Source organism: Symphalangus syndactylus, chromosome 10 (genome assembly GCF_028878055.3).
Source record: "Symphalangus syndactylus isolate Jambi chromosome 10, NHGRI_mSymSyn1-v2.1_pri, whole genome shotgun sequence".
In the NCBI taxonomy this organism is placed as follows: domain Eukaryota; kingdom Metazoa; phylum Chordata; class Mammalia; order Primates; family Hylobatidae; genus Symphalangus; species Symphalangus syndactylus.
The window spans coordinates 28788345-28815573 of NC_072432.2; the positions used below are offsets into that span (position 1 = coordinate 28788345).

The following is a 27229-nucleotide window of genomic DNA, read 5'->3' on the forward strand; positions in this document are numbered from 1 at the left end:
TAATCCCAGCATTTTGAGAGGCTGAGGTATGAGGATCGGTCAAGCTCTGGAGTTAGAAACCAGCCTGGGCAACATGGAGAGACCTCCTCTCTACTAAAAATAAAAAAAATTAGCCAGGCATGGAGGCACACACCTGTAGTCCCAGCTACTCTGGAGGCTGAAGTGGGAGGATCAGTTGACCCTAGGAGGTTGAGGCTACAGTGATACATGATTGCACCACTGCACTCCAGCCTGAGTGACACAGCAAGACCCTGTCTCGAAATAAATAAATAAATAAATAAATAAATAAATAGCAAAAATAAAAAAATAAGGTAGAGCTACATATTGTGACATGAAACATGTCCAGTATGTACTAATTAAGTAAAGAAAAAGTACAGTGCAGAGAAAATATGTACCATATAATCCTGTAATGCCAAATTTTTACTCACATGTATATGATATATATAATCTATATATGCATGTTAAAAAGTCTGAAAAAATATATAATAAATGTAAACAGTAGTTACTACTGGAGTGGGAGATGAGGGAGATGGGATGGGATGTAAAGGAATTTTACTTCTATTTTTACACGTGTGCATTGCTTTAATTTTTTAACACACTTTTTTTTTTTTTTTTTTTTTTTTGAGACGGAGTCTTGCTCTGTCCCCCAGGCTGGAGTGCAGTGGCGCGATCTCCGCTCACTGCAAGCTCCGCCTCCTGGGTTCACGCCATTCTCCTGCCTCAGCCTCCTGAGTAGCTGGGACTACAGGCGCCCGCCAACACGCCCGGCTAATTTTTTGTATTTTTAGTAGAGACGGGGTTTCACCGTGTTAGCCAGGATGGTCTCGATCTCCTGACCTCGTGATCCGCCCGCCTCGGCCTCCCAAAGTGCTGGGATTACAGGCTTGAGCCACCACGCCCGGCCTAACACACTTTTTTAAATTAAATAAAAAAGCAATATTAAAGTAACAATATCTATCATCTTTTTTCTTCTTTTTTTTTTCTTTTCTTTTTGGCCACCCAGGCTGGAGTGCAGTGGCATGATCATAGTTCACTGCAGCCTCAACCTCCTGGGCTCAAGCAATCCTCCAGCCTCAGCCTCCTGAGTAGCTGGGACTACAGGCACTTATCACCATGCCCGGCTAATTTTTATATTGTTTGTATAGATGGGATTTTGCCATGTTGCCCAGGCTGGTCTTGAACTCCTGGTCTCAAGCAATCCTCCCCTCTCATCCTCCCAAAATGCTGGAATTACAGGCATGAGCCACTGTGCCTGGTCCTCTTTTCTCATTTCCTTAAGTCTTGGTAAAATAGCTTCATAGTATCTGGGCATTTTTACAATTGAGCTCTTAGTCAAGAAGGGTGTGTTTCTTAGTCTGGCCTTCTACCCATATAGAAGGAGGGTGGGGTGTGGCTGTTGCCTGCTCCCCACAGAAACACCCTTATGGTCTCTAGGAGGGGTAAGTCATATTGTTATCACGTTCACTTATTTACAGACATTTAGCTACTAGGTAAACATTATAAAGATTGTGGATTTTTAAAATGTTGCCACACAAACAGCCAACTGAGTTATGTTAGAAACATCCTTGGTAACAGATTTCTGCATTTATTGCAGTTATTCAACGTTTGGGTGTGTGCGGGTGTCTTGTTTTTCCTACTTTATGTTAAGCTCTTTACAAACAAGGGACATATGATTATACTTCTATTTAAACCTGGGCAGGCCTAGTTACTGTTAGCAGACCTGACCATCGTATCAGTTAAGGCAACTAGAAGCAGGCAACAGAGCACAGAACAAAATGGTTCTAGTCTACTGTTCTCCTGTTCTAATAGAAATTAACTGAATTCAGGCAACACTTGAGGTTTTGGGGCTCCTCCCTTTCACCATATGCTGGAATGATTCAAGGCTGTGTATGGGAAATGATCATTCTATTTAAATTATGCCATTTAAGCCTCCCTGTTGAGTAACAGACTTGACTTCTCTCAACAGTCAATTGGCTCCACAAGATGAAGAATGCCATTGTGTGAGTAGAGATTTGAACCCTATTGCTAATCACTAGATGACCCCTTGGGCTATTTATCAAAAGGACCTGCACCTTTTCTAAGCCTAAACTCAAGAGTCAATGATTATCCATTTTCACCATCTTTTCTCCATACTTTGTCCTATTTTTTTCTCCTACAAAAACCAAACACCTTAGCCCAGCATAGTTGTGCATGCTGTAGTCCCAGCTACTTGGGAGGCTGAGTTGGGAGGATTGCTGAAGCCCAGAAGGTGGAGGTTATAGTGAAGTGAGATCATGCCACTGTACTCCAGCCTGGGCATCAGAGCAAGACCCCATCTCTATTTAAACATAATAATAATAATAATAAAGAAAGAAAGAAAATAAGAAATTATAGGCCAGGCATGGTGGCTCACACTTGTAATCCCAACACTTTGGGAGGCTGAGGCAAGCTGATCACCCGAGGTCAGGAGTTCGAGAACAGCCTGGTCAACACGGTGAAACCCTGTCTCTACTAAAAATACAAAAATTAGCTGGGCGTGGTGGCACGCGCCTGTAATCCCAGCTACTTGGGAGGCTCAGGCAGGAGAATCACTTGAACTTAGGAGGCAGAGGTTGAAGTGAGCTGAGATTGTGTCATTGTGCTCCAGCCTGGGCGACAAGAGTGAAACTGCCACGGGGGGAAAAAAATATATATATATATATTTTTTTTATATATATATGAAAAAAACCCCAAACATCTACTGATTATTTGATCTAGTTATCATATATTGATTTAAAGTTTCTGGAGTTAAGAGGTCTTTACATAATAGAATTTTCAGTGATTCTCTTCTTTAGCATAATGTTCAAGTTATAAAAGTAATACATAAATTCAATTTCAGAAGAGCCATAGGTTTAAATAATTAAGGGTAGCCTTCACTTCTGCCTGGTAATTTCATTTCCAGCTGGTGACATGTCAGCCTTGGTAGATGAGCTGGAGAAAGAATATCGAGGTGTTTGCATGACACGATGCTCTTTATTTGTTTTTTCACTTTAAATTGTCAGTTCAATAGAACACAAAGAATGAATATATATCAACTCCACACATCACTTCCCAAGACGCTTGCCTTTATTGCTGAGGCACCATTTTTATTTGACAGCATTCAGAAAATATTCTGGGCACTTTTCAGAATCTCATAGAACCATATATAGAACCAGCGAAACAAAATATGACATATCTGTGTACAATTCCCATATGATTTGTGGAATGCTCAACAAATGTTTACTTTACAAAATGTAAAAGTATTTTTTATATCATGAAGATTACACAAACAGTTTATAAAAAATTATAAATTCAAGTAGCATTTCTACTAGTCTAGCGCCCTAAATATCCGTTTCATCTGGGCATGAATGATTTGGTTTCAGTAAGCTTCAGCTCATTTATATCATTTAAACAATTACATTTAAGCTATCATATAGAGTACTGTGAATTTGTCAGAAAAAATCATTAAGATATATAAAATGTTGTCCATGATATATGCAATAATGTCACAAAATAAGTATTGTTGCTGCTGAGACATTTATGGTTAAAATATAATTATCTTTTTATCTCAAGCAATGAGCATAGTACCTGGCTCATGGTAAGGTTTTTAAAAACAGCTTTTATTTAGATATGATTTACATACCATAGTATTCATTCATCCTTCAAATGTATAATTCAATAGTTTTTAGTATATCCACAGAGTTGTGCAACTATCACCATAATTTTCTTTTCTTTTCTTTTTTTTTTTTTTTTTTTTCAGACAAGGTGTTGCTCTGTCACCTGGGCTGGAAGGCAGTGGCAGGATCATAGCTGACTGCAATCTCAAAGTCTCAAAGTCCTGGGCTCAAGTGGTCCCCCAGCCTCAGCTTCTTGAATAGTTGGGACTACAAGTGCACACTACCATGCTCAGCTGATTTATTATTATTAATATTATTATTATTATTTTTGGTAGAGATGGAGTCTTGAATGTTGCCCAGGCTGGTCTCAAACTCCTGGGCTCAAGTGATTCTCCTGCCTCAGCCTCCCAAAGTTCTGGGATTATAAGCATAAACCACCTTGCCCTGCCATAACCCATTTTATTTTTTCTTTCTTTCTCTCTTTTTTTGTTGAGACAGGGTCTCCTCTGTCACCCAGGCTGGAGTGCAGTGGCACAATCACAGCTCACTGCAGGCTCGAACTCCCAGCATCAGTGGATCCTCCCAACTCAGCCTCCCAAACATCTGGGATTACAGGCGTGTGCCATCACGCCTGGCTAATTTTTGTATTTTTTGTAGGGATGGGGTTTTGCCATGTTCCCGAGGCTGGTCTCAAACTCCTGTGCTCAAGTGATCTACCCACCCTGGCCTTCCAAAGTGCTGGGATTATAAGCATGAGCCCCTCGACCAGCCATAAGCTATTTTCAAACTATTTTGATCACTCCAAAAGAAACCCACGCCCTTTGGCAGTCACTCCACATACCCTCCTCATCTCAGCCTATTGTCTATTCTAGACATTTCATATAACTGGAATTATACAGTATGTGGCCTTTTGCATCTGGCTTTCTTCACGTAGCATGTTTTGAAGATTCATCCATATTGTAGCATGTGTCTTCATTTTGTTCATGGCTGAATAATATTCCATTGTCTGAATATATCACACTTGGTTTACCCATTCATCCTTTGATGGATATGTGGGTAGTTTTTACCCTTTGGATATTATGATACTACTACTATGAATATTGATATACAAGTTTTTGTATGGAGATATGTTCTTATTTTTCTTGGTTATATACCTAAAAGTGGAATTACTGGATCATACGGTAACTCTATGTTGAGGAACTGCTAAGCTGTTTAAAAAGTATCTGCATCATTTTACAATCCCACAGGCAACGTATGAGGATTTTAACTTCTTCACATTTTCTCCAACATTTGCTACTGTCTTTTTTTTTTTTTTCCCCTTGATACAGTGCCTCATTCTGTCACCCAGGCTGAAGTGCAATTGTGTGGTCATGGCTCTCTGCAACGTCAAACTCTTGAGCTCAAGCAATTATTCCCCCTCAGCCTTCCAAGTAGCTGGGACTACAGGCCTGTGCCACCATGCCAGGCTAATTTTTATTTTTTTATTTTTTGTAGAGATAGGGTCTTGCTATGTTGCCTCGGCTGCTCTTAAACTCCAGGGGTCAAGTGATCCTCCTGCCTCAGCCTCCCAAAGTGCTGGGATTATATGCATGAGCCATGGCTCCTAGCCTAGGAATTTTTTTTTCTAGCTTAATTGGATGTATTTAATGTTTATCTAAAGACACAGGATTCAGCTTCTTTGCACAGTTTTTTAAAAAATCACATTTATAGTCTTCCCATGTTTTAATATACAGTATATAGCAAAAGCTGTACTAGTTATTCTATGCTAAGCTTTGGGACCCTTCTGAGGAGCTTACAGTTGAGGAAGGGAAAACAGTCATGGAAACCATCAGAATAAAAACAGCTCACTTCCTGAAAACTTATACTCTTCAATCGTTCTGATCATGTAGCAATTTTCATGCATATTAATTTTAATTATGTAATTACATTATAGATAATTATGTGAACTCACGAGAAATCAGATTTGCCTCCCTAATCTCGTCGCTGTTACCTGCAAGGCCTTGTCTTCTCTTGGCTTCCAAGGGCCAAAAACAACATCCAGTTCCAAAGCTGCCATCATATCTGCTTTGAAGGTTTCCTGAAGTATCATCTCCTCCAGGAAGCCTTTCCACATTGAGATACAGAGTGGACAAGGATTCCTACTGCCAATATGCAGTCTTGCATAGTCCACTGCCCCCAGACAAACTAAAAAGATTTTTGAAAATACATTCATATGTTAATGTTTCGAATCTTCACCTCTTTGTTTTTGTCTGTTGCTAACTTGGTACATCAGAAGTAGTGTGTCTTCTGTGGACCTAGTGTTTGTTTGTTGTCGTTGTTTTCTGCATTTACCCCAACCTGTTAAAATCTATTCTTGCTTTAGGATTTAAATTCTAATATTTTCCTTATCTCCCTTCAGACTCCAGTTATGCTAGTCCTGCTAGGCACACGGTGGGTATGGTAAATATTATTTGATGATGGCCTTGTTAACGGTCTTGCCTTCTGTTTCAGAACACCAGCTAATGAAAGAGTTAAGCGTGAAGTTTTTCATGCACAGAGCAACAGATGCCCAACAAATCAGTGATGAAATCCAAGGATGGTAATTTCCTTTTTCTAATTAGCCATGAGAGCTTCAAGCTCCCAATGGGGTAGTTACCAGAATTTGAAAAGTTAGACAGTCATTTACCTTCTTCTGAGTTAATTTACATAAGCGGCTGAAGTGACCTGAGCTGGGACCCTGCCAGTCATACTGCCCAAAGATAATTAAAAGCCCTGGCTAGGGTCAAGGTACTTGGATAGTAATCTTGGCTTCCCTACTGTCTAACAAACCTTGGGAATTCGCTTTCCATCTACTCATTCACTTAGTAAATATTAATGACGTCCAATTATGTGCCAGGCACGGTGTTAGGGGATGGAAATTTAAGAGCAAGACCCAAGTCTCTCAATTCACGGAATTCACATTCCACTGGAAAGGTGGGGACCGGAGTACAGCCTACATCACCTACAGGTTCAGTCTCCCTATCTCTAAAATGTCAGGACAACCTCTAGGTTCAATTTGAATGTTTAGGCCCTGTTAATTTAGCATTTGATCAAAGCTCAGAATATAGCAAAAGTCTCCCACTACTCTGGCTTTCCCTTACAAAGGTGGGTATTACAAAAAGACTTGGTAGAAGTATTTTCTATAGTCTATCTTGCCTCAGAATGCAGGTCACGACTTTCTCCACCGCTTTTGACCTCTGGCTAGCAATCGCACCTATTTTCAAAAGGCCGTAAGTGATACTGCATTTGGTATTCTGAGAAAGGCTGTTTATAAAAGCCTAAAAGGCTTCCTTGCTTTCGCCCAAGCCAGATATTTGCCAAATGGCATAGGTCAGAGCTGCAGAAAAGTTGGTTTCGTCTTAGCAGGGCAGGAGAATCCACTAGTGGACTCACCCTTAACAAATGAGTACAAGGAAGTGCATAGAAAAGACACAGTGGTAAAACTAGCTGGGTACCTGTCATCCCTGCCCAAGGCAAGGCTGGGGAATGGGGATCGCTTGGGCCCTGGAGGTCGAGGTCACAGTGGGACGTGATGGCGCCACTGCACTCAGCCTGGAAGGCAGAGCAAGACCTTGCCTCAAAAAGAAAAAGAAAAAAAAAGGAAAAGACGCGGTGGTCCCAAGAGTGATGGCTAGGGCCGGTAAGCCCAACACTTTGGGAGGGCGAGGCGGGAGACAGCTTGAGGCCAGTAGTTCGACACCAGACTGGGAAACTGTAGTGAGACCCTCGCCTTAAAAAAAAAATCAGCCGGGTGCGGTGGTGCACACCGGTGGTTTCCAGTTACTCTGGAGGTTGAGGCGGGAGGATCGCTTGAGCCCAGGAGGTCAAGGCTGCAGTGAGCTACGGACTGCGCCAGTACACTCCAGCTTTGGAGACAGGTGAGACCCCCATCTCTAAAAAGATAACAGAAAAGAGGCAGTAGTGAATGCAAGCAGGGATGGTAGCCCATGACTATGCAGAGGCCAAACAGACTTTAAGGCAGCATTCCGTTCTCCACACCCATGCTGGAAGCTTTCCTGCCACGCAAGTTTTCCGAGCATGCTAACTCGCCCCAAGCAGCTTCCATCCCGCAGCATCCACTGCAGCCGCTGAGGAGAGTGGCGCAGCGCAGAAACCAGTGCCCAGGTGGGGGAAGCGGTCCGTGGGAGTCACGTGGGCGGGAGGCCCAGCTAGGAATCCTAGGACTGCTTAGGCCTCCGCGCCCCCGGCCTCGCCCCGCCCGCGCGCGCGCGCGCCGAGGGCCACGCCCGTGACGTCGGCGGAGCGCGGCAAGGGGCGGGGCGCGGGCCAGAGTGGGCGGGGCGAGCAGGCTAGGCTGAATCGGGCGCCGCAACGAGCCGCGCATTCCAGTGAGTCCACGTGACGCGGCCGCGAGGCCTGAGGTAAACAACCGCGGCCCCGCCTCCCGGGCCTCCGCGCGCACCGCGCTCCTCCTAGCCGGCGGGACGCGCTCCAGCGGGGCGGGCGGCTTCCTCCGTGAGTCCCCAGCGGCCGCCGCGGGCCGGAGCAGCTGCAGCGGGCGCGGCGCCCCGGGTCTGCGGGCCGAGCGCACCGGCAGGGGTCGAGCTCGCGTCCCGTCCCCGCCCCCCCGTGCTGTGGCGCAGCAGGAATTTGGCCGGGACCCGGGCGCTATTCGCGGCTGCTGACGCGCGGCAGCCGGCGGCCTTTCGCTCATCTCTATTCTGGGGCCGTTGGGTCACCGCGCTCCGCCGGTCCCCTCCCCCGGGCCCGGAGGGTGTGTCCCCCGCTCCGGGGCTCGCCGCGCCTATAAGGGGCCGAGCGGCGGGCAGGGACATGCAGCTCTACAGCAGCGTCTGCACCCACTACCCCGCCGGGGCCCCGGGTCCCACGGCCGCCGCCCCCGCGCCACCCGCCGCCGCTGCCCCTTTCAAGGTCTCGCTGCAGCCCCCGGGAGCCGCCGGCGCCGCGCCCGAGCCCGAGACTGGTGAGTGCCAGCCCGCCGCGGCCGCCGAGCACCGGGAAGCCGCGGCTGTCCCCGCCGCCAAGATGCCCGCCTTCTCCTCCTGCTTCGAGGTGGTGTCCGGGGCCGCCGCGCCCGCCTCCGCCGCCGCCGTCCCGCCCGGCGCGTCCTGCAAGCCGCCGCTGCCGCCGCACTACACGTCCACCGCGCAGATCACCGTGCGGGCCCTGGGCGCCGACAGGCTCCTGCTGCACGGGCCCGAGCCAGCTCCCGGCGCCGCGGGCTCCGCCGCTGCCCCCCGCGGCCGCTGCCTCCTGCTGGCCCCGGCGCCCGCAGCCCCGGTCCCGCCGCGGCGGGGCTCCTCGGCCTGGCTCCTGGAGGAGCTGCTGCGGCCCGACTGCCCCGAGCCCGCGGGCTTGGACGCGACACGGGAGGGGCCCGATCGGAACTTCCGACTGAGCGAGCACCGCCAGGCCCTGGCCGCCGCCAAGCACCGAGGCCCCGTGCCGACCCCGGGGAGCCCCGATCCCGGCCCCTGTCCGTGGGGCGAAGAGCACTTGGCGGAGAGGGGCCCCAGGGGCTGGGAGAGGGGCGGCGACCGCTGTGACGCGCCCGGTGGGGACGCGGCGCGGAGGCCCGACCCAGAGGCCGAGGCACCCCCCACCCGGAGCATCGAGGCCGTCCCGAGCAGCGCGGCGGAGCCAGTGATCGTCTCCAGGTCGGATCCCAGAGACGAGAAGCTGGCCCTGTACCTGGCCGAGGTGGAGAAGCAGGACAAGTACCTGCGGCAGAGGAATAAGTACCGTTTCCACATCATTCCAGACGGCAACTGCCTCTACCGAGCTGTCAGCAAGACGGTGTACGGGGACCAGAGCCTGCACCGGGAGCTGAGGGAGCAGACGGTGCACTACATCGCCGACCATCTCGACCACTTCAGCCCCCTGATTGAGGGCGACGTGGGGGAGTTTATCATCGCTGCTGCCCAAGATGGGGCATGGGCTGGGTACCCGGAGTTGCTGGCCATGGGGCAGATGCTGAATGTGAATATCCATTTAACTACTGGAGGGAGGCTGGAGAGCCCCACGGTGTCTACCATGATTCATTATTTGGGCCCAGAGGATTCCCTGAGGCCTAGTATTTGGCTCAGTTGGCTCAGTAACGGACACTATGATGCTGTGTTTGATCACTCCTATCCTAACCCAGAGTACGACAACTGGTGCAAACAAACTCAAGTGCAAAGGAAACGCGACGAAGAACTTGCCAAATCTATGGCCATATCCTTGTCTAAAATGTACATTGAACAAAATGCATGCTCTTGAAATGTCTCAAAACCTTACACCCTGGGAATCATTGCATATATAACTTGTGTTTGGAGAATCACATGAACTTTAATCAGGGTAATAGCACTTTCAAACTTGCTAGTAGATTTTACTGTAGGTGTAATGCCTTAATCATCTTTTTGAATGTTTTCTCAGAGCTGAAGGTTGCTGGGCACCTAAATGATGTTTCATGATAGCTTTGGGTGATTTTACTGCTATTTATAATTTGCTGTATAAAGTGAGCTCTACTTAATTTGCAAGCTGATTTCTCACAGTGTAAATTTGTTCATTCCTGGTAGTCTATTTTCTATAAAAATGTATTTTTGCACAACATTTTTAAAAACTGGTGTACCTTCATCTATGACGTGTTCCATTTTGACAAACAGCTTTCAGGCGTAAATCCAGAGAAGTGCTTTATATGAAATGTATTATTTTGAACAGAGTTTGTGATTTGGTAGTTATTTTATGTTGTTGAAATTTGAATTTCACAATTCTTAGATAATTATTTCAAATGGATATTGATGCATTCTTGTTACCAGATGTTTGGCCCATTCCATTTTGATGAAACAGAGCTGTTGTTTTGGAGTCATTATTTTTCTAGAAATGGCGAATCTTTCAAAGAAGATTACTTAATTGAAGGTTGTGGGAAGGTGTTTTTTTGTGGTTTTTTTTTTGTTTGTTTTGTTTTTCTCTTTTAAGGGATAGTACCAGGTCTTACTTGAATGAAAGTCTGATATTTGCTGATGGCAGAATGATTATTCTGTACCCTGGTTGATGTGTAGAGTAGATTGTCTGGTGCTCTCAGTTGTTTTTATTTACATTTGTCATTTTGTTGTAAGAGAATGTTAACATGGTATAAAACTCTGTGACAAGATAAGCCTCCTGCTTTATATAACTTCTTGGATCCAGCTAAGAGATTTATAAACTAATGGCATAAATGTCTGGAGCCAACCTTGGCAGTTATAGCAGGAGAACACTGTCTTAATATTTCTTTACATTCTTTCAAAAGGCAAAATAGGATTGCCCTGTATTAATGTAGAAATGTCTGTAAACAGAGCTTGGTTTGCTGGGTCAAACAATGTTTCCAACTTAAAATCTATCTTACTGCCACTTTAACTACTTTTAGTCATATTTATTAAGTAATGCAGTTTGTACTTTTTTTATTTTGTAACATTTTGTGATTTTTTTGTACAAAACTGTATTTGTACAATAGAGCAATTCCCAGCTGATGGAATGAATGAATAAAATGCAGAATTATACTTTTACAATGCCTTTTTGGATAGAGTGGTTTTTAAATTGTGATGTTTGTAGGAAACTTTCTTACTCATATGCATGTACACAAGTTTTTTTTCCGTAAAGATGCCACAGCAAGAGAGGTTTCCTAAATTCTCACATGAAGAGGATAGGCTAATCATGAGTAATTTCAAAGGATAAGCGTGAATAAAATATAATTTAAAAGTGGAATAATCCAAGAAATTGCTCTAATTTCTAATTATAATTTCTGTCTACAGTTATAGCTGTACCTGTTGGCTAATGAAAAAGGAAGTGCAAGTTTTGTGTCAGCCAGCAGAATGTTTAATTAAATGTCATACTTTTGTATTCCACTCACTCTCAGTATAGACTTTAACGTTTTAAAGAGTAACCAAAGAGATGCCCTAATTTTTGTCTAGTCTGGCCTCTTGAGACCACGGGAATCTGTTTTAAGATGTTGAAAAGTGCATGCTATAGTTTGAATATATGTGTCCCACCACCCCATATTCATGTGTTAATCCCCATTATGGTGGTATTAAGAGGTTGGGCTTTTGGGGAAGTGATTCAAGGCATGAGCGCTCTGTTTCATGAATGAATTAGTGTCTTTTATAAAAAGATCTGGAAGCAACTAGCTTAGGCCCATTTTGCTCTTCTGTTGTTCTGCCACAGGAGGACACCTAGATCGTGTCATCTGTGAGGAAGGGGCCTTCGCCTGACGTGGAACCTGGGAGCGCCTTGATCTTGGGCTTCCCAGCCTCCAGACTGTGAGAAATACAAATTTCTGTTCTTTATAAATTATAGGTATTCTGTTGCAGTAGCACAAATGGACTAAGTTGGTGCACCTGTGTGCATAATGTTGGGGTATGTTTAATGCGTAAGAAAAGCAGCTATTTTGGATATTTTACTTTCCAGTTAGTAATTTAGACAGCACAGTCATAGACACAACTGAACTTGATTGAGTTCATTGGTTAACGTTCTTGGAAGGATGCCGTTGAATATCAAGGAAAGAATTTGTCAACGGTTTCAATGTTTACTAATCACAGATCTCTAGATTTTTGTGTAGGTAAGTTTTGCTTCATGGCTTCAGTAAGTAATTTGGGAAGAAAGAAATTCTATTATTTGAATTACCTGGCTACCCCTTTTTTCCACTTTATTTAGAACTGTATAACATTTGGAGATGCTTAAAATTTTATACAAGTATGAGTAGAACACACAAGAATTCCAAAAAAGCCTTCTGTAAGCCTATTACTGTTTTAGGGTAGCTTCCTCTGTGTTCCGTTTCATTTTCAAATTAGGATTCCAAGTCCTGATTTCTTTTTCTTTTCTTTTTTCTTATGTTTTTATTGAGACAGGGTCTCCCTCTGTCACGTAGGCTGGAGTGCAGTGGCACAGTCATGGCTCGCTGCAGCCTCAACCTCAGAGCTCAAGTGATTCTCCCACCTCAGCCTCCTAAGTAACTGGGGCTGCAGTCGTCCACCATCACACCCAGCTAATTTTTTAAAAAAATTTTTAGTAGAGATGTAGTCTCACTGTGTTGCCCAGGCTGGTCTTAAATTCCTGAGCTTAAGTGATCCCACCTCAGCCTCCCAAAGTGGTGGAATTACAAGCATAAGTCACCATGCCCAGTCCTGTTTTTAAATTTAATTTTAAAATTTTATTATTTTTGAGACAGGGTGTTGTGTCCCCTAGGCTGGAGTGCAGTGGCACAATCATGGCTTACTACAGCCTCTACCTCCTGGGCTCAAGTTAGTCTCTCACCTTGGCTACTGAGTAGCTGGGACTACAGGCATGTACCATCATGCTCAGCTAATTTTTTATTGTTCATAGAGATCGGGGGCGGGGCGGGGGTGTTCTCCCTATGTTGCCCAGGCTGGTCTTGAACTCCTGGCCTCAGGCAATCCTCCCACCTCAGCCTCTCAAAGTGCTGGGATTACAGATGTGAATCACCACACTCAGCCTTGAAGAAAAAAATCTGGAGATAATTTCATTACTTTGTTCAAGTTTATCTTATGTGCTTTTTCTCTTCCTAAAAAAAAGTTAAACTTACACAATTTTTTACCAAGTTTTGCACTTTACCATGACATTTAGTGCTCATGTGGAAGAAAGGCATTAGGGAAGAAAAGTAGATTGTAGTCCTTTGGACATTTGATAATTTGATATGTAGGTAAATGTACTGGATAAATTCAAGTATGTAGCATGTTCACATTAAATAGACAGTTATTTGTTACATCCTAAGTTCAGACATCATTTTTTGTGTACATCTCTAGAGTGTCTATAAATCTCAAAGAGGCACTGAGAAACTAGATGACATTTAATTCAGTTTGATTTCCCAGATTTACTAAGCTCAATAGGCACATTCCCTGTTGAATCCCTGGGTTCAAACCCAAGTACCTAGTAGAGCGTGTGCTCAGTAAATTGCTTTTTTCTTTTTTCTTTTTTTTAGACAGTCTTGCTTTGTCGCCCAACCTGGAGTGCAATCGTGTGGTCTTGGCTCAGTGCAACCTCCACCTCCCGGGTTCAAGCAGTTCTCCTGCCTCAGCCTCCCGAGTAGCTGGGATTACAGGTGCCCGCCACCACGCCTAAGTAATTTTTTGTATTTTTATTTATTTATTTATTTACTTTATTTATTTATTTATTTATTTGAGATGGAGTCTCGCTGTCACCCAGGCTGGAGTGCACTGGCATGATCTCGGCTCACTGCAACCTCCGCCTCCCAGGTTCAAGCGATTCTCCTGCCTCAGCCTCCTGAATAGCTGGGACTACACGTGCGTGCCAGCACGCCCAGCTAATTTTTTTTTTTTTTGTATTTTTAGTAGAGATGGGGTTTCACCGTGTTAGGATGGTTTCGATCCCCTGACCTTGTGATCCACCTGCCTTGGCCTCCCAAAGTGCTGGGATTGCAGACGTGAGCCACTTGTGCCTGGCCTTGTATTTTTAATAGAGACGAGGTTTTGCCATGTTGGCCAGGCTGGTCTCGAACTCCTGACCTTGAGTGATCCACCCACCTCTGCCTCCCAAAGTGCTGGGATTACAGGCATGAGTCGCTATGCACCGCCAAATTTTTGAATGAAGGAATTAATTGAGAAATATAGCTTTGGAAAATATTTAGTTGGAGGATGTGAAATTAAATGAAAATGACTCTGAAGGTACTGGGAATTATTAATGACTATGCACGTTTTAAACTCAAATAATAGAAAAAGATATTGCAGTATTGAATTCTATAACTGACAAAATGGTTTTTGAAACGAAAAATGAGAATTCATTGATTTTATCTTTCTGTCATCTTCCAAACATCTTGAGAAACCAGGTCAACTATAATTATTTAAAAATAGAACTTCACTAATCTGCTATGATCTTGAAGGTGTTGCCTTCTCCAAAATTACTTACTCTGTTTTGCTTTGGGGGTCACTGCCATCCCACATCCAGTCTCTAGCAATTCCTAGTTTGACTGTTTTCTCTGTAGCCTGGTTGAGAAGGAAATGTTGAACAGAATTCAAGCATGAGTTAGGACTGTTGTGCTCAATAATACTGGCTGCATGCTTATGTCATTGGTCAGTGGGACCAGGGCAAGTAGTGTAAATCAGATCAGAACAGCTGTTGGAAAAAAATGTATTTCTTCCTGTTGTAAATTAGGTCAATGACAATGATTCTATGAGTAAAGGTCAGAGAGGGTTCACTGTCATCAGTTAACTTACAGTAAAACCTTATCTAGCCCTGTTTCTCACAACTGAATTTTCTAAATAACTGAACAGTTCCTTTTTGTGTAAAATATGAAACAAAAGGCCGGGCGCGGTGGCTCACACCTGTAATCCCAGCACTTTGGGAGGCCAAGGCGGTGGATCACAAGGTCAGGAGATCGAGACCAGCCTGGCTAACATTGGTGAAACCCCATCTCTAATAAAAATAGAAAAATTAGCCTGGTGTGGTGGCGGGTGCCTGTAGTCCCAGCTACTATGGGGGCTGAGGCAGGAGAATCACTGGAACCCAGGAGGTGGAGGTTGCGGTGAGCTGAGATCACACCATTGTACTCCAGCCTGGGCAACAAGAGCGAAACTCCGTGTCCAAAAAAAAAAAAAAAAAGTTATGGTGTACTGATTTTTCTTTATAAAATAACTGAATATGAGGCCGGGCACAGTGGCTCTTGCCTGTAATCCCAGCACTTTGGGAGGCCAAGGTGGACAGATCATGAGGTCAGGAGTTCGAGACCAGCCTGGCCAATATGGTGAAACCACGCCTCTACTAAAAAATACAAAAATTAGCTGGGCGTGGTGGCTCACACCTGTAGTCCTAGCTACTCGGGAGGCTGAGGCAGGAGAATCGCTGGAACCCCGGGGGCAGAGGTTGCAGTGAGCCGAGATAGCGCCACTGTACTCCAGTCTGGGCAACGGGGCAAGACTCCGTCTCAAAAAAAAAAAAAAGCTGAATATGGTTTAATCCTTTAGTGCTTGCAGATGGCTGAAATGTGACAGTTCATTTGTACTTAAAGGGATCTCAGAGTTCTGGGACTTTTTTTTTTTAAATTTGTTCCACGATGGGATCTCACTCTGTTGCCCAGGCTGGAGTGCAGTGGCATGATCATGGCTCACTGCAGCCTTGAATTCCCGGGCTCAAGCGATCCTTCCATTTCAACGTCCTGAGTAGCTGGAACCACAGGTGCATGCCACCATCCCACGCATCTCCCTGGCTAATTTTTTAATTATTATTTTTGGTAGAGATGAGGTCTCAAACTCCTGAGCTCAAGTGATCCTCACCCTTCAGCCTCCCAAAGTGCTTGGTTTACTGGCCTGAGCCACCACGCCCATCTAGTGCTGGGAATTTTATCTCTGTGATTATACTTTTCCTGTCTACTTCCTCGCATTATAAAAGCTCTTACCATTGTCACTTTCCAACCTCAATTCCCACTATGATTTTCTATGTTCAGTTAGATACACTAATCAATGTGCTTGTCAGAATTGACTCTAAAATCGTAAGAAATGGGTTTCTCTTTTTTAAATAACACAACTTGTCATACTAGAAATGAGTTTCTAATTCAGAACTGTGATGCTCTGCTGTGAGTAACGTGTTTAAGCTTAGTTTTTGGTCAACCAGAGTGCTTTTTTCTGCTCGCATTGTCTTCTCTTTTCATTGTTTAGTGGTATCCTGGATTTGTCTGATTAAGGGATCTCTGAGTGTGTGCAGTGGCATATTCAGAAAACAAATGGGTTGGCTATATTAAGTCTCAAAATTGGAGCTGATTTGTCATGGCCTAGTTAATATTTTGTTTCCTCCCTACCATATATAATCCTTCATAGTGTGTCCCTGCCATTGTCTTTCTTCTATTTATACTTTTTTTTCTTTTTTTTTTTTTAGGGCTAGGGTCTTGACCTGTCACCCAGGCTGGAGTGTGGTGGCATGATCATAGCTCACTGCATCTTTGAACTCCTGGGCTTAAGCAATCATCCTGCTTCAGCCTCTTGAGTGGCTAGCATTATGTTACCCATGCTGGTCTTGAATTCCTGGGCTCGAACAATCTTCCTATCTGGGCCTCCTGAGTTGCTGGGATTAGGCATGGGCTACTGTTCCCAGCCGTTTATAAATTTTTAATTATGTCATTTTTGAGATACGGTCTTGCTCTGTGTCACCCAGGATGGAGTCACAGTTCATTACAGCCTTGACCTCCTGGGATCAAGCAATCCTCCTACCTCAGCCTCTGGAGTAGCTGGGACCATAGGTGTGGGCCACCACATCTGGCTATTTTTTTTTCTTTTGTAGAGATGGGGTCTCACTATGTTGTCCTGGCTGGTTTTGAACTCCTGGCCTCAAGCAGTCCACCCACCTTGACTTCCCAAAGTGCTGGGACTACAGACATGATCCACCATGGCTGACATATATATATTTAAATATAGAGACAGGGTCTCACTGTGTTGCCCAGGCTGATCTTAAACTCCTGGCCTCAAGCAATCCTCCCACCTCAGCCTACCAAGTCACTGGAATGACAGGTGTGAGCCACCACACCTAGCTTGTTTATACATTTTTTATTAGTTTTCTGGTCCACAAAGCTGCGGTAATTACAAGGGAATTCAAATATTAGGTCCTCATGCAGACTCCAAATCAAATTGTGCATAGATGAGTCCAGTACAGATATGACGGTTCTCTTTGAATTTCCTCTCCCTAATACTTCTTTAATGTGTGTATATTACATCTACATAGGTAAGAAAGTTTAGTCTTCCTCCTGAACTTCCTTTTTCTTTAGAGTAAAATATTTTTTTCTCATATTGATTAGTGTTTAATAGAGTCAGTAAATACCCTGCATTGATATGCTGACAAGTAGATTTTGACAATTTGAAAAAAGCAAAGGTTGAATTAATTCCTGTGGGGGTCTATGAGTTTTATATTTTAAAGCAGTTAAAGTAGGGAAAAAAATGTACACACACAGGACATTTTATACTTGAAACGAATTATTTTGGCAAGTGAGGATGCCAAGTAGAATGTCAGTGTATAGAGATTTAGCCTTAACGATACATGCTTGAAGTAATAATTGAGTCTAAACAAATGTTCCACCTAGATTAGAGGTTGTCTGTTTGAATAATTTTAGGGATGGACAATGTGGTTGTATTTCTTAGCTTATAGGAACAAAAAGCTGGTGTGCAAAATAGGTGCTTGTGAAGGGAATTTATACCGGTGTGTCATGTGACACTTCTGCAGCCAATTTATAAAATAAATTCAAATAAGGCTTTCAGTTCTGATGACAAACAGGAAACATTCACACTTTTTGTTTCTCACAGTGAAATACAAGCTACACTAGTGGTGTAATAGGAATGAAAGAAGAAGGAAATGCCACAGTTAAGTGGACAACTGCAGTCAGGAAATTCTTAGCTGTTACTTTGCTACCTTCGCCATCTTGCTGAAAAGCACTGACTAGACCTAAAGGGAGTAAACAGTTAATGCTTTTGCTGTTTACTAAATCTAAACAATGCTCATGTCTCCATAAACAGTAGGTACAGAAACCTCAGTAACTGCTTACACAGAATTCTAGGCCAAAGAAGAGAGAGATTTAAGATGTATGTTAAACTTGTCAATATAAAGTCATTCTCTGACTGATTTTTCATTACCAGTTCATTTTCTTTTTTCTTTTTCTCTTTCTTTCTTTCTTTCTTTCTCTCTCTCTTTCTTCTTTCTTTCTTTCTGTCTCTCTCTCTTTCTTTCTTTTTTTTTTTTTTTTTTTTTTTTGATGTAGTCTCGCTCTGTCGCCCAGGCTGGAGTGCAGTGGTGCAATTTCGGCTTACTGAAACCTTTGCCTCCTCGGTTCAAGCGATTCTTCTGCCTCAACTTCCCAAGTAGTTGGGATTACAAGCGTCTGCCAACATACTTGGCTAATTTGCGTGTCTGTGTGTGTGTGTGTGTGTGTGTGTGTGTGTGTGTGTGTGTGTTTTCAGTAGAGATAAGGTTTCATCATGTTGGCCAGGCTGGTCTCGAACACCTGACCTCGGATGATCTGCTTAACTCAGCCTTCCAAAGTTGGGATTCCAGGTGTGAGCCACCCCATCTGGTCCCTGTTCATTTACTTGATCGTGACTGTTGGCAGAAGCTAGTACTGCTCAGAATGTGATTTGCTGCGATGGCTCTACTGATTTGGAAGGCAACGTGACCTTGCAAGCCTAGACAATACAGTTGTGTTAGGCCAAGCTGCTATAACAAAAAGTTTCTTTCTCACTTAACTCCTCCAAGGGGAGCAGTGCAGTCAGAAGAGCAGCTCTGCCCCCAGGGACTGTCACCATCTGCACAATGACAGTCTGTAGTCATGTCTGGTCTGATGAGAGGGAGCAGAGTGCACATGCTGAGGTGGCATCTGTCACTTCTGCTCTCTCCAGAACATGTCACGTGCAGCACATCCAACTGGAAAATACCATCCAGACAGTTCCCAAGGAGAAGGATAAATGGAGTTTGGCATAAAAATCACAGTCTTCTTTAACTTCATTTATTAGAAATTGTTTAGATCTTGCTCCTGCAAAGTAAAAATGAAAAAAAAAATTACTAAAATAAAAAACAAAAAAGAAATGGTTTACAGCATATATATACATACACACACACACACACACACACACACACATACGTTTAAAATATCTGCATATATTTTTAGAAACAGGATCTTGATATGTCACCCAGGCTGGAGTGCAGTGGCACAATCATGGCTCAACCGCCTGAACTTTCTAGCTCAAATGATTGTCCCACCTTAGCCTCCTGAGCAGCTGGGACTACAGGCATGTACCACCACATCTGGCTAATTTTCTTTTTTTTTTTTTTTCTTTGAGATGGAGTCTCACTCTGTCACCTAGGCTGGAGTGCAGTGGTGAGATCTTGGCTCACTGCAACCTCTGCCTCCCAGGTTCAAGCGATTCTCTTGACTCAGTCTCCCAAGTAGCTGGGATTATAGGCGCCTGCCACTACGCCTGGCTACATCCGACTAATTAAAATTTTTTTTAAAATTTTTGTAGAGATGGGGTTTTACTATATTTCCCAGGGTGATCTCGAACTCCTGGCCTCAAGCAATCCTCCTGCCTTGGCCTCCCAAAGTGCTAGGATTGCAGGTATGAGCCACTGCACCTGGCCGTAAAATATCTTTAAGAAGAAAAATATATCATAATATTGAAGTATCTGGGAATAAAGTGAATAAAATATACATTAACTCATTTCCCATGGCAAAGATATAAAAAGATACAGAAGTATAATTAACTGTGGCAATAATTTAGGATTCCGGTTCCCATCAGCTTCTCAACAGGTATACACAGCTGCTGAACCTTCTATATTTTGATAAGGCTGCTACTTTTCTATTTCCTTTCCTTTTTTTTTGAGACAGAGTCTCGCTCTGTCGCCCTGGCTGGAGTGCAGTGACATGATCTCAGCTCTGCAACCTCTGCCTCTTGGTTCAAGCAATTCTTCTGCCTCAGCCTCCCATGTAAGTAGGACTACAGGTGCATGCCACCACACCTGGCTAATTTTTTGTGTTTTAGTAGAGAGGAGGTTTCACTGTGTTAGCTAGGATAGTCTCGATCTCCTGACCTCAGGTGATCCACCCGCCTCAGCCTCCCAAAGTGCTGGGATTACAGGCGTGAGCCACCGCACCCGGCCTTTCCTTTTCATTCTTCTTCTTTTTTTTTTTTTTTTTTTTTGAGATGGAGTTTCGCTCTTGTCACCCTGGCTGGAGTGCAATGGCGTAATCTTGGCTCACTGCAACCTCTGCCTCCTGGGTTCAAGTGATTCTCCTGCCTCAGCCTCCCAAGTAGCTAGGATTACAGGCACACACCACCATGCCCAGCTAATTTTTGTATTTTTAGTAGAGGAGATGGGGTTTCACCATGTTGGCCAAGATGTTCTCAATTTCCTGCCCTGAGATCCGCCCGCCTGGGCCCCCAAAACTGCTGGGATTACAGGTGTGAGCCACCGTGCCCGGCCTCCTTTCCATTCTTACTTGTTCTTTAGTATGTCAGAAACATCTTGAAAGTCTGGCCTTCAACACAAACCCTGTTTTCTTCGGAAAGAACAATACGTAAAAACTTTTCCTTTTTAGGTTTCACAGATTTCGCTTCTTTAGGCTCTTGCTGGTCCTCTTCCTCTTTCTCTATTTTTAAATTTCCTTCTTTTCCACTACCCTTCTTGTTTTTCTTTTAGAATAATTGTATGTCATCTGCTCGGCTTAAAATTAGATGTTCCTCTCTAATATTTACTAATTCACCCATTTTACTTTACTAACTTACTAAGTCTTTAAAAGTAAATGACTAAGCCTCACCCCAATTCTCGAAAAAGGAAAGGAAAAAAACAAACAAACAAAAAAGCCCAGCCCATTATAGTGGGCTAGAAGCTCCATATAAGGGTTATAGTTTGGATTTAAGGATGAGGCCAATCCTCTGAAATTAAAGAATCATCATAAATGGGTCAGAGCAGAGAAGGGTAAAGATAGCCTACCCCAAGAAAGGGCCACTAACATCCTTGTTGAGGAGAAGGGGACTTCCTAGCGTAGTCAGAGGAGCTATACTACAAGCACAACCTTCATAGGAGTTAATCAGAGTGATTAATGTGAAGAAAGTTGTAATTCATTCAAACAGTATACTACTGCAGCAATGCACTGGCAGAAGAAACAGGCAGTGAGTGGTCTGCGTGAACCTTGAACCAAGAGAGCCAAGGAAGAATATCTCGGTCACTGCGACTCTCATTTTATCTAGATGGGAATGTACCCTGGGCTAGCCACACCAATGTGCTGAATAGTTAAGAACAATATAAGGAAATGCTTTTTGGAAGTAGGAAGTAAATATTCATTCAATAAATATTGACTGCCTGGAGGGTAGTAGGCACTATGCTAAGCCCTATGTAACTCTCAAGCTGTGTGGTATTAGATGCTTAGTAATTGGAGGCTATAATGATCATATCTTGCTCCCAAATTACTTTACTCGTGAGAGAGGTCTTTGTAGTCAAGCGGGTTGGGATTCAAATTGTGGCTAAAGCACTTAGTGCAAGGATACTTGTTTTGTTTTGTTTTGTTTTGTTTTTGTGACAGAGTCTTGCTCTGTTGCCCAGGCTGGAGTGCAGTGGTATGATCTTGGCTCACTGCAACCTTCCCCTCCCAGGCTCAAGTGATTGTCCTGTCTCAGCTTCCGGAGTAGGTGGGACTACAGGCACCCGCCACCACGCCCAGCTAAATTTTTTTGTATTTTTAATAGAGCCAGGTTTTCACCATGTTGCCCAGGCTGGTCTCAAACTCCTGACCTCATGTGATCTGCCTGCCTCGGCCTCCCCAAATGCTAGGATTACAGGCATGAGCCACCGTGTCTGGCCCATACTTGTATTAGGTATACACTGTACGAGTATACGTAAGTTAGGTAAGTACAAACTTACCTAACTTAGGTAAGTTAGTTAATATGTTTAACCCAGCTTCATCATTTGAATAATGGAAATAGTTATTGAAACTCCATTTCAGAGGGTGATTATAAAGATTGTATTAGAGATAACATAATGAATACATGTCAAGCATAGAGTTAGCATTCAGTAAATGTCAGCTACTTCTATAATTATTATCTTTAGAATTACAAGACTAATTTATATGCATTTAACCTGGTTTATAACTTTGCCTTCAGGTTAATCCTGAACTTCTGTTTTATGGTTATTCTAATTTCAGATTACTTTTAATATTGATTGTTAGACTGGTATTAAATCAAACTAAATTTCGGCTTTAGAGGCCTCCATACCAGTTGTGTGTAACAAACTGCAATCTAACTCAGTATGTAAACAGATTGAAAGCCTAATTTATAAGTATGATTTTGTAAATAGCTGAGTCTCAGCCAATCAGAGCAGCCGAGTTTCAGCGACTCATAGGTGGTTAACTGTTTAAACCAGGTTCAAATAAGGCTGCACTGAGTTGCAACCAATGGAACTGTTTCTGTGCCTCATTTCCTTTTCTCTGTCCATTAATGTTGTTTGACTACTTGTTGGTTGTAATGACAGAGTCTTTCTGAACATGTTCTGATTCTGGGGCCTGCCCCCTTCATGAATCATTCTTTGCTCAGTTAAGCTCTGTTGATTTAATTTGTCTCAAGTTTTTATTTTAACACTGGCATTAGTACTTTATCATTATATATTAATAGGTTTTGCTTTTCTTTATTCATGCAAATATTTTATCTTAATATTTTTGCAATGGTGTATTTAATATCAAGATTTTATTTCAAAATATGAAAATTATAGGTACTTTTGAAAACAGTGAGTATTGACAAGTTTCCATTCTGAACATTTATTCATATTTTCCTTTATTGATAGTTTCAACTGGCCTAAAAATATCAAAACCACGTTTAGCTCAAGAACAGAAAACCAAACACCGCATGTTCGCACTTACACGTGGAGGCTAAATGTTGGGTACTCATGGACATAAAGATGGTGACAGCAGACACTGGGGACTACTGGTGGGGAGGGAGAGGGAGGGGCAAGGGTTGACTAACTAAATACTGGCTGCTGTGCTCACTACTTGGGTGAGGGATTGTTTATACCAAAACTGCAGCATCATGTAATGTACCCATGTAACAAACCTGCACATGTATCACCTGAATCTAAAATAAAAGTTGATTTAAAAAAAAAAAACATGTTTAGAATGGACACTTTTTTTTTTTTTAAGAGGTAGGATCTTACTCTGTCACTCAGGCTGAAGTGCAGTGGCATAATCATAGCTCACCTCAGCCTTGAACTCCTGGGCTTGAACGATCCTTCTGTTTCAGCCACCCAAGTATCTGTGACTACAGGCATGCACCACCATGCCTGGGTAATTTTATTATTACGATTGTGCTTATTATTTTTGTAGAAATAGGTTCTTGTTATGTTGCCTAAGCTGGTGTCAAACTTGTGGCCTCAAGTGATCCTCTCATCTCAGTCTCCCCAAAGTTCTGGGGTTACAGGCATGAGCCACAGCACCTGGCCTGTTCCCCTTTTTTGCTTTTAAAATCTTGCTTCTAACAAAGGCCCAATGAGCTGATATCCAAGGTTACTTGGTTTTGAGTTTTCCAGGCAACTGTCCTCATTTTGACTCAAGAAAACTCATTAAATTATGTCTTGTGCCACAGCCTCTTCCCTTTAGGTTGACAAAAACTCAGCTTTAATTTTGTCACTAGAAGAGAGGAAAAATCTTTCTTCCTTTCATCCTTCTGGATTCCTGGCTGAGTCTTTGTAACAAAAGAGATTAATAAGAGGAAAACCAAGTGAAATTTGTTAACGTAGTTAGAGTAGGTAGTTAGGCAGACATGAGCAGGACAGGAGAGCCACCCACCCCTACGCCCTAGGAGTGTCAGGTGACCATAGGTGATGGTCAGGCCATTGTTAAACTGTCTCTCTAAAATAACACTTGGTCACAGCCAGTGCCGGGGAAGACAGTTTCCCAGTAGACAGAACACACCTGAAGCTGATGATCAGCAGCTTCCTGATAAGATCTCAAAAGTTGGACTAGTGGGCTCACACATGTACACTAATAGGCAAAATGGCAGAGTTCAGCTGGTAAATGACCGTCCTCTAGGAATGCTTAACTGTTAACTGGTAAGAGAAAAATACCTAGAATGAGCACGTGCACAACTTTAGTAAACACACCGTGCATGTGGCCCTTCCCAAGTGCTAGCAGGCCACTGCATATGCAGACAGCCCACCCCATATGCAGACAGCCCACCCCAAGGGAAAAATCAGGGGAGGAGAAATGAAAACTCTGGAACCATGCTAACGTATAAAATCTCAGGTCAAGGGCTGGATGGGACGCTTGGATCATTCAAATCACTGTCTTGGCCCTCTTCCAAGTTGAACTTTACTTCCTTTCATTCCTGCTCTAAAACTTTATAATAAACTCTCACTCCTGTTCTAAAACTTGCCCCAGTTTCTCCCTCTGCCTAGAAACTACTTCTGCCCTGTGGCTGAATTCTTTCCTCCAAGGAGGCAAGGATTGAGTTCGCTGTAGACCTGTTGGATTTGCCACCGGTAACAACATGTGTATTTGCACGTGTAACACAAGGAAATACCCAGAAATGAGTAACTCAAAGGAGTGTTTAGAATTTAGGCTTATAGCACCAGGTGCAGTGGTTCATGCCTGTAATCCCAGCACTTTGGGAGGCCGAGGTGGGAGGATCATGAGGTCAGGAGATCAAAACCATCCTGGCTAACATGGTGAAACCCCATCTCTACTAAAAATACAAAAATTAGCCGGGCATGGTGGCACGCACCTACAGTCCCAGCTACTCAGGAGGCTGAGGCTGGAGAATCACTTGAAACCAGGAGGTGGAGGTTGCAGTGAGCCAACATCCCGCCACTCCACTCCAGCCTGGGTGACACAGTGAGACTCCATCTAAAACAAAGCAAAACACAACAAAAACAACAAAAAAAAATGGAATTTAGGCTTATATACGGTTAAATGATGTTAAAGCTAACTCCTTTTATTTTTTAACTTTGGACTGAAAGTTCTCCAAAAACAGGGAACTGTAACCTAGTTGGATGTGTAAACAGACTGTAACCTACTCTTGAGCCAATCACAGAGTTTTGGCCAATCACTGATGGCCAATTGTTCAAACCATGCTCAAATAAGACAAATAAGTTGTAACTAACGTGGCTGCTTTTCTACCTCACTTCCATTTTCTGTATGTCACTTTTCTTTTTCTGTCCATAAATATTATCCCACCATATGACACCAAACAGAGTTGCTCTGAACCTATTCTGGTTCTCGGAGCTGCCCAATTGGGGAATCATTCTTTATTCAATCAAACTCTTTAATTTGTCTGAAGTTTTTCTTTTAATAATAATGACAAAGGAAAAGTGATTTGGGGCCTCTGAGCAGGGGAGGCAAGTTTTAGGATGGTGACCAGGAAAGGTATAGTAAACAAGGGTAAGATTTGTTATGCAGATTTAAGGCAGTGCATTCTCCATTGACAAGAGTTATCCTTCTCTTCCTGGTACAGAGAGAGAGGCACCCTTACAAATGGAGATTCCCGTTATAGATGTAAATTCCCCTTACAAAAAAAACCTTATACTCTGTCCTCAGAGCTTCTCTGTGTTTGCTGTTTCTCAAAATAATCAGCTGAAAATTATCTTTATGTTAAAGAGGATTTAGGATGGCATATTTAGTTTCCTACATTACTCGTACGACAAATAAATACTCGTTTTTCACATTTCACTGCCAAAAGGAAGCATATGATGATATTCTTGGTATTAAAGAAACATTATAATTTTCAGGGCAATGAAAACCCTCATAGATAGAGACCACTAGTTTCAGTAGGGTATGGGTGTGTGTGTGTGTGTGTGTGTGTGTGTATGTGCATGCGCGCACGCGCGCGCAGAAAATGGCCCCAAGAGATTTAGCGCTGGAGTGGAAATGGTCATTATATTTTTGAGTCTCCCCAGGTGGTTTTGATGATCAGCTAGGTTTAGGAAAGCTTGAACTAAGGAAGACCTTATGACTCTCAGTGAGTGAGCAAATTCTCTGTGAAATATAGAAAGATTAGGAGAGAGAAGATGAAGAATAAGAAGTATGAGGAAAATTCATAAAATCATAAATATTATGAATAGTATGAACGTAACCATAATAGGTTTGTTGCCTGATACATACAGCAAGTCAATACATCAAGACACTGGGTTGCAGCAGAGAAACAGGTTTAATCGTAGGGTCAGTGAACCAAGAGATGGGGAGAAATCTCAAGTCTATCTCCGCAAGGAATTTGGGGTTGGAGTTTCTGAGGGTTTTGGAGTGGGCCAAAGTGTGGAGATCATTGATGGATTGAAGAACACAGGGCGTCATGGAACAGGGAGATGAGGAAGTTGTATTCTCATGCTGATCTCATTCCTCTATGTGAGTCTTCAAACTGGCTGCCAGAATTCATGGATCTGAAAAACATCTTAAGCAATCCTTAAACAAAAGCCTTATGATTCTAATGTCAGAGATCCTGTCTATAGGAACAATGGGGATACAAATCAATTCTTACAGTCTTACGACCCTAATGTCAGAGATCTTAGCTATAAGAACAACAGGGTTGCAGATGGTCAGGATCTAGTGACATGTGACTTTTAGCAACAAGGAAGTGAGCCTGAGTGCAGTCTGATGAATGCTTAATTATAACTATATTTCTGTCCAGAACCCCGAGTGCAATTCTTGCCAACCCCATGTGGTGGTTTCATGAACATGGATGTGCTCATCAGATAAGAAATGCCAAGATGAAATAAATTTATTCAATTTGATTCTTGTACATGTAAATAAGTCCATATTTACACATGTATATATATACAGAGAAGATAGTGAATTCTGAGCATTGTAGAACCTTCCAGGGGAAGAGCCAATTGCCAGGTCCTAAGAGCTGCCCTTGGCCACCTCTCCAATGCTACTGAAGACAACGTTATGGGGAAGGTCAGCTTCACTCTGCTTCTTAAAGATGAAGAGTGGGGAATTATTCAGGATTCTTTAGGGTACAAATGCCAGAAACTTCATTGAAACTGGCTTTGTAAAAACAAACAAAATAAGGATTGGAAATTTATTGATCCAAGTTGCTGAGTGGGATCCTGGCATAGCTTACAGAGTGGAAGAGAAAACTACAGGAACCAAGACCTCAGGGCTTAGAATCAGGTTGATG

At 43.2% G+C, this 27229-nt stretch overlaps 2 protein-coding genes across 6 annotated transcripts in view; both read left to right on the top strand.

Moving 5' to 3' along the window:
• The first annotated feature begins 7146 nt into the window (after positions 1–7146).
• The window catches only part of LOC129492003 (small ribosomal subunit protein eS17-like), a 92564-nt gene continuing 72481 nt past the window's right edge, over positions 7147–27229 (top strand). For 3 of the 5 annotated variants that reach the window (XR_010114043.1, XR_008660685.2, XM_063611108.1), the window contains exons 1-2: positions 7947–8014; positions 11793–11887. The gene's annotated coding sequence lies outside the window, so the exon portion shown is untranslated. Of the gene's footprint in view, positions 7511–7946; positions 8015–8488; positions 8578–11792; positions 11888–27229 lie in introns of those variants that run through there. The other 2 variants (XM_063611109.1, XM_063611110.1) reach the window with 2 other exon arrangements.
• Positions 8009–11140, top strand: OTUD1 (OTU deubiquitinase 1). Its single transcript, XM_055296764.2, has one exon. It carries the CDS (start codon positions 8427–8429, stop codon positions 9870–9872), a length of 1446 nt encoding a protein of 481 aa, XP_055152739.2. The 5' UTR covers positions 8009–8426; the 3' UTR covers positions 9873–11140.

Excerpts from the sequence above, each read along its gene's own strand:
- OTUD1 (XM_055296764.2), top strand. The coding sequence starts at position 8,427 with ATGCAGCTCTACAGCAGCGTCTGCACCCACTACCCCGCCGGGGCCCCG.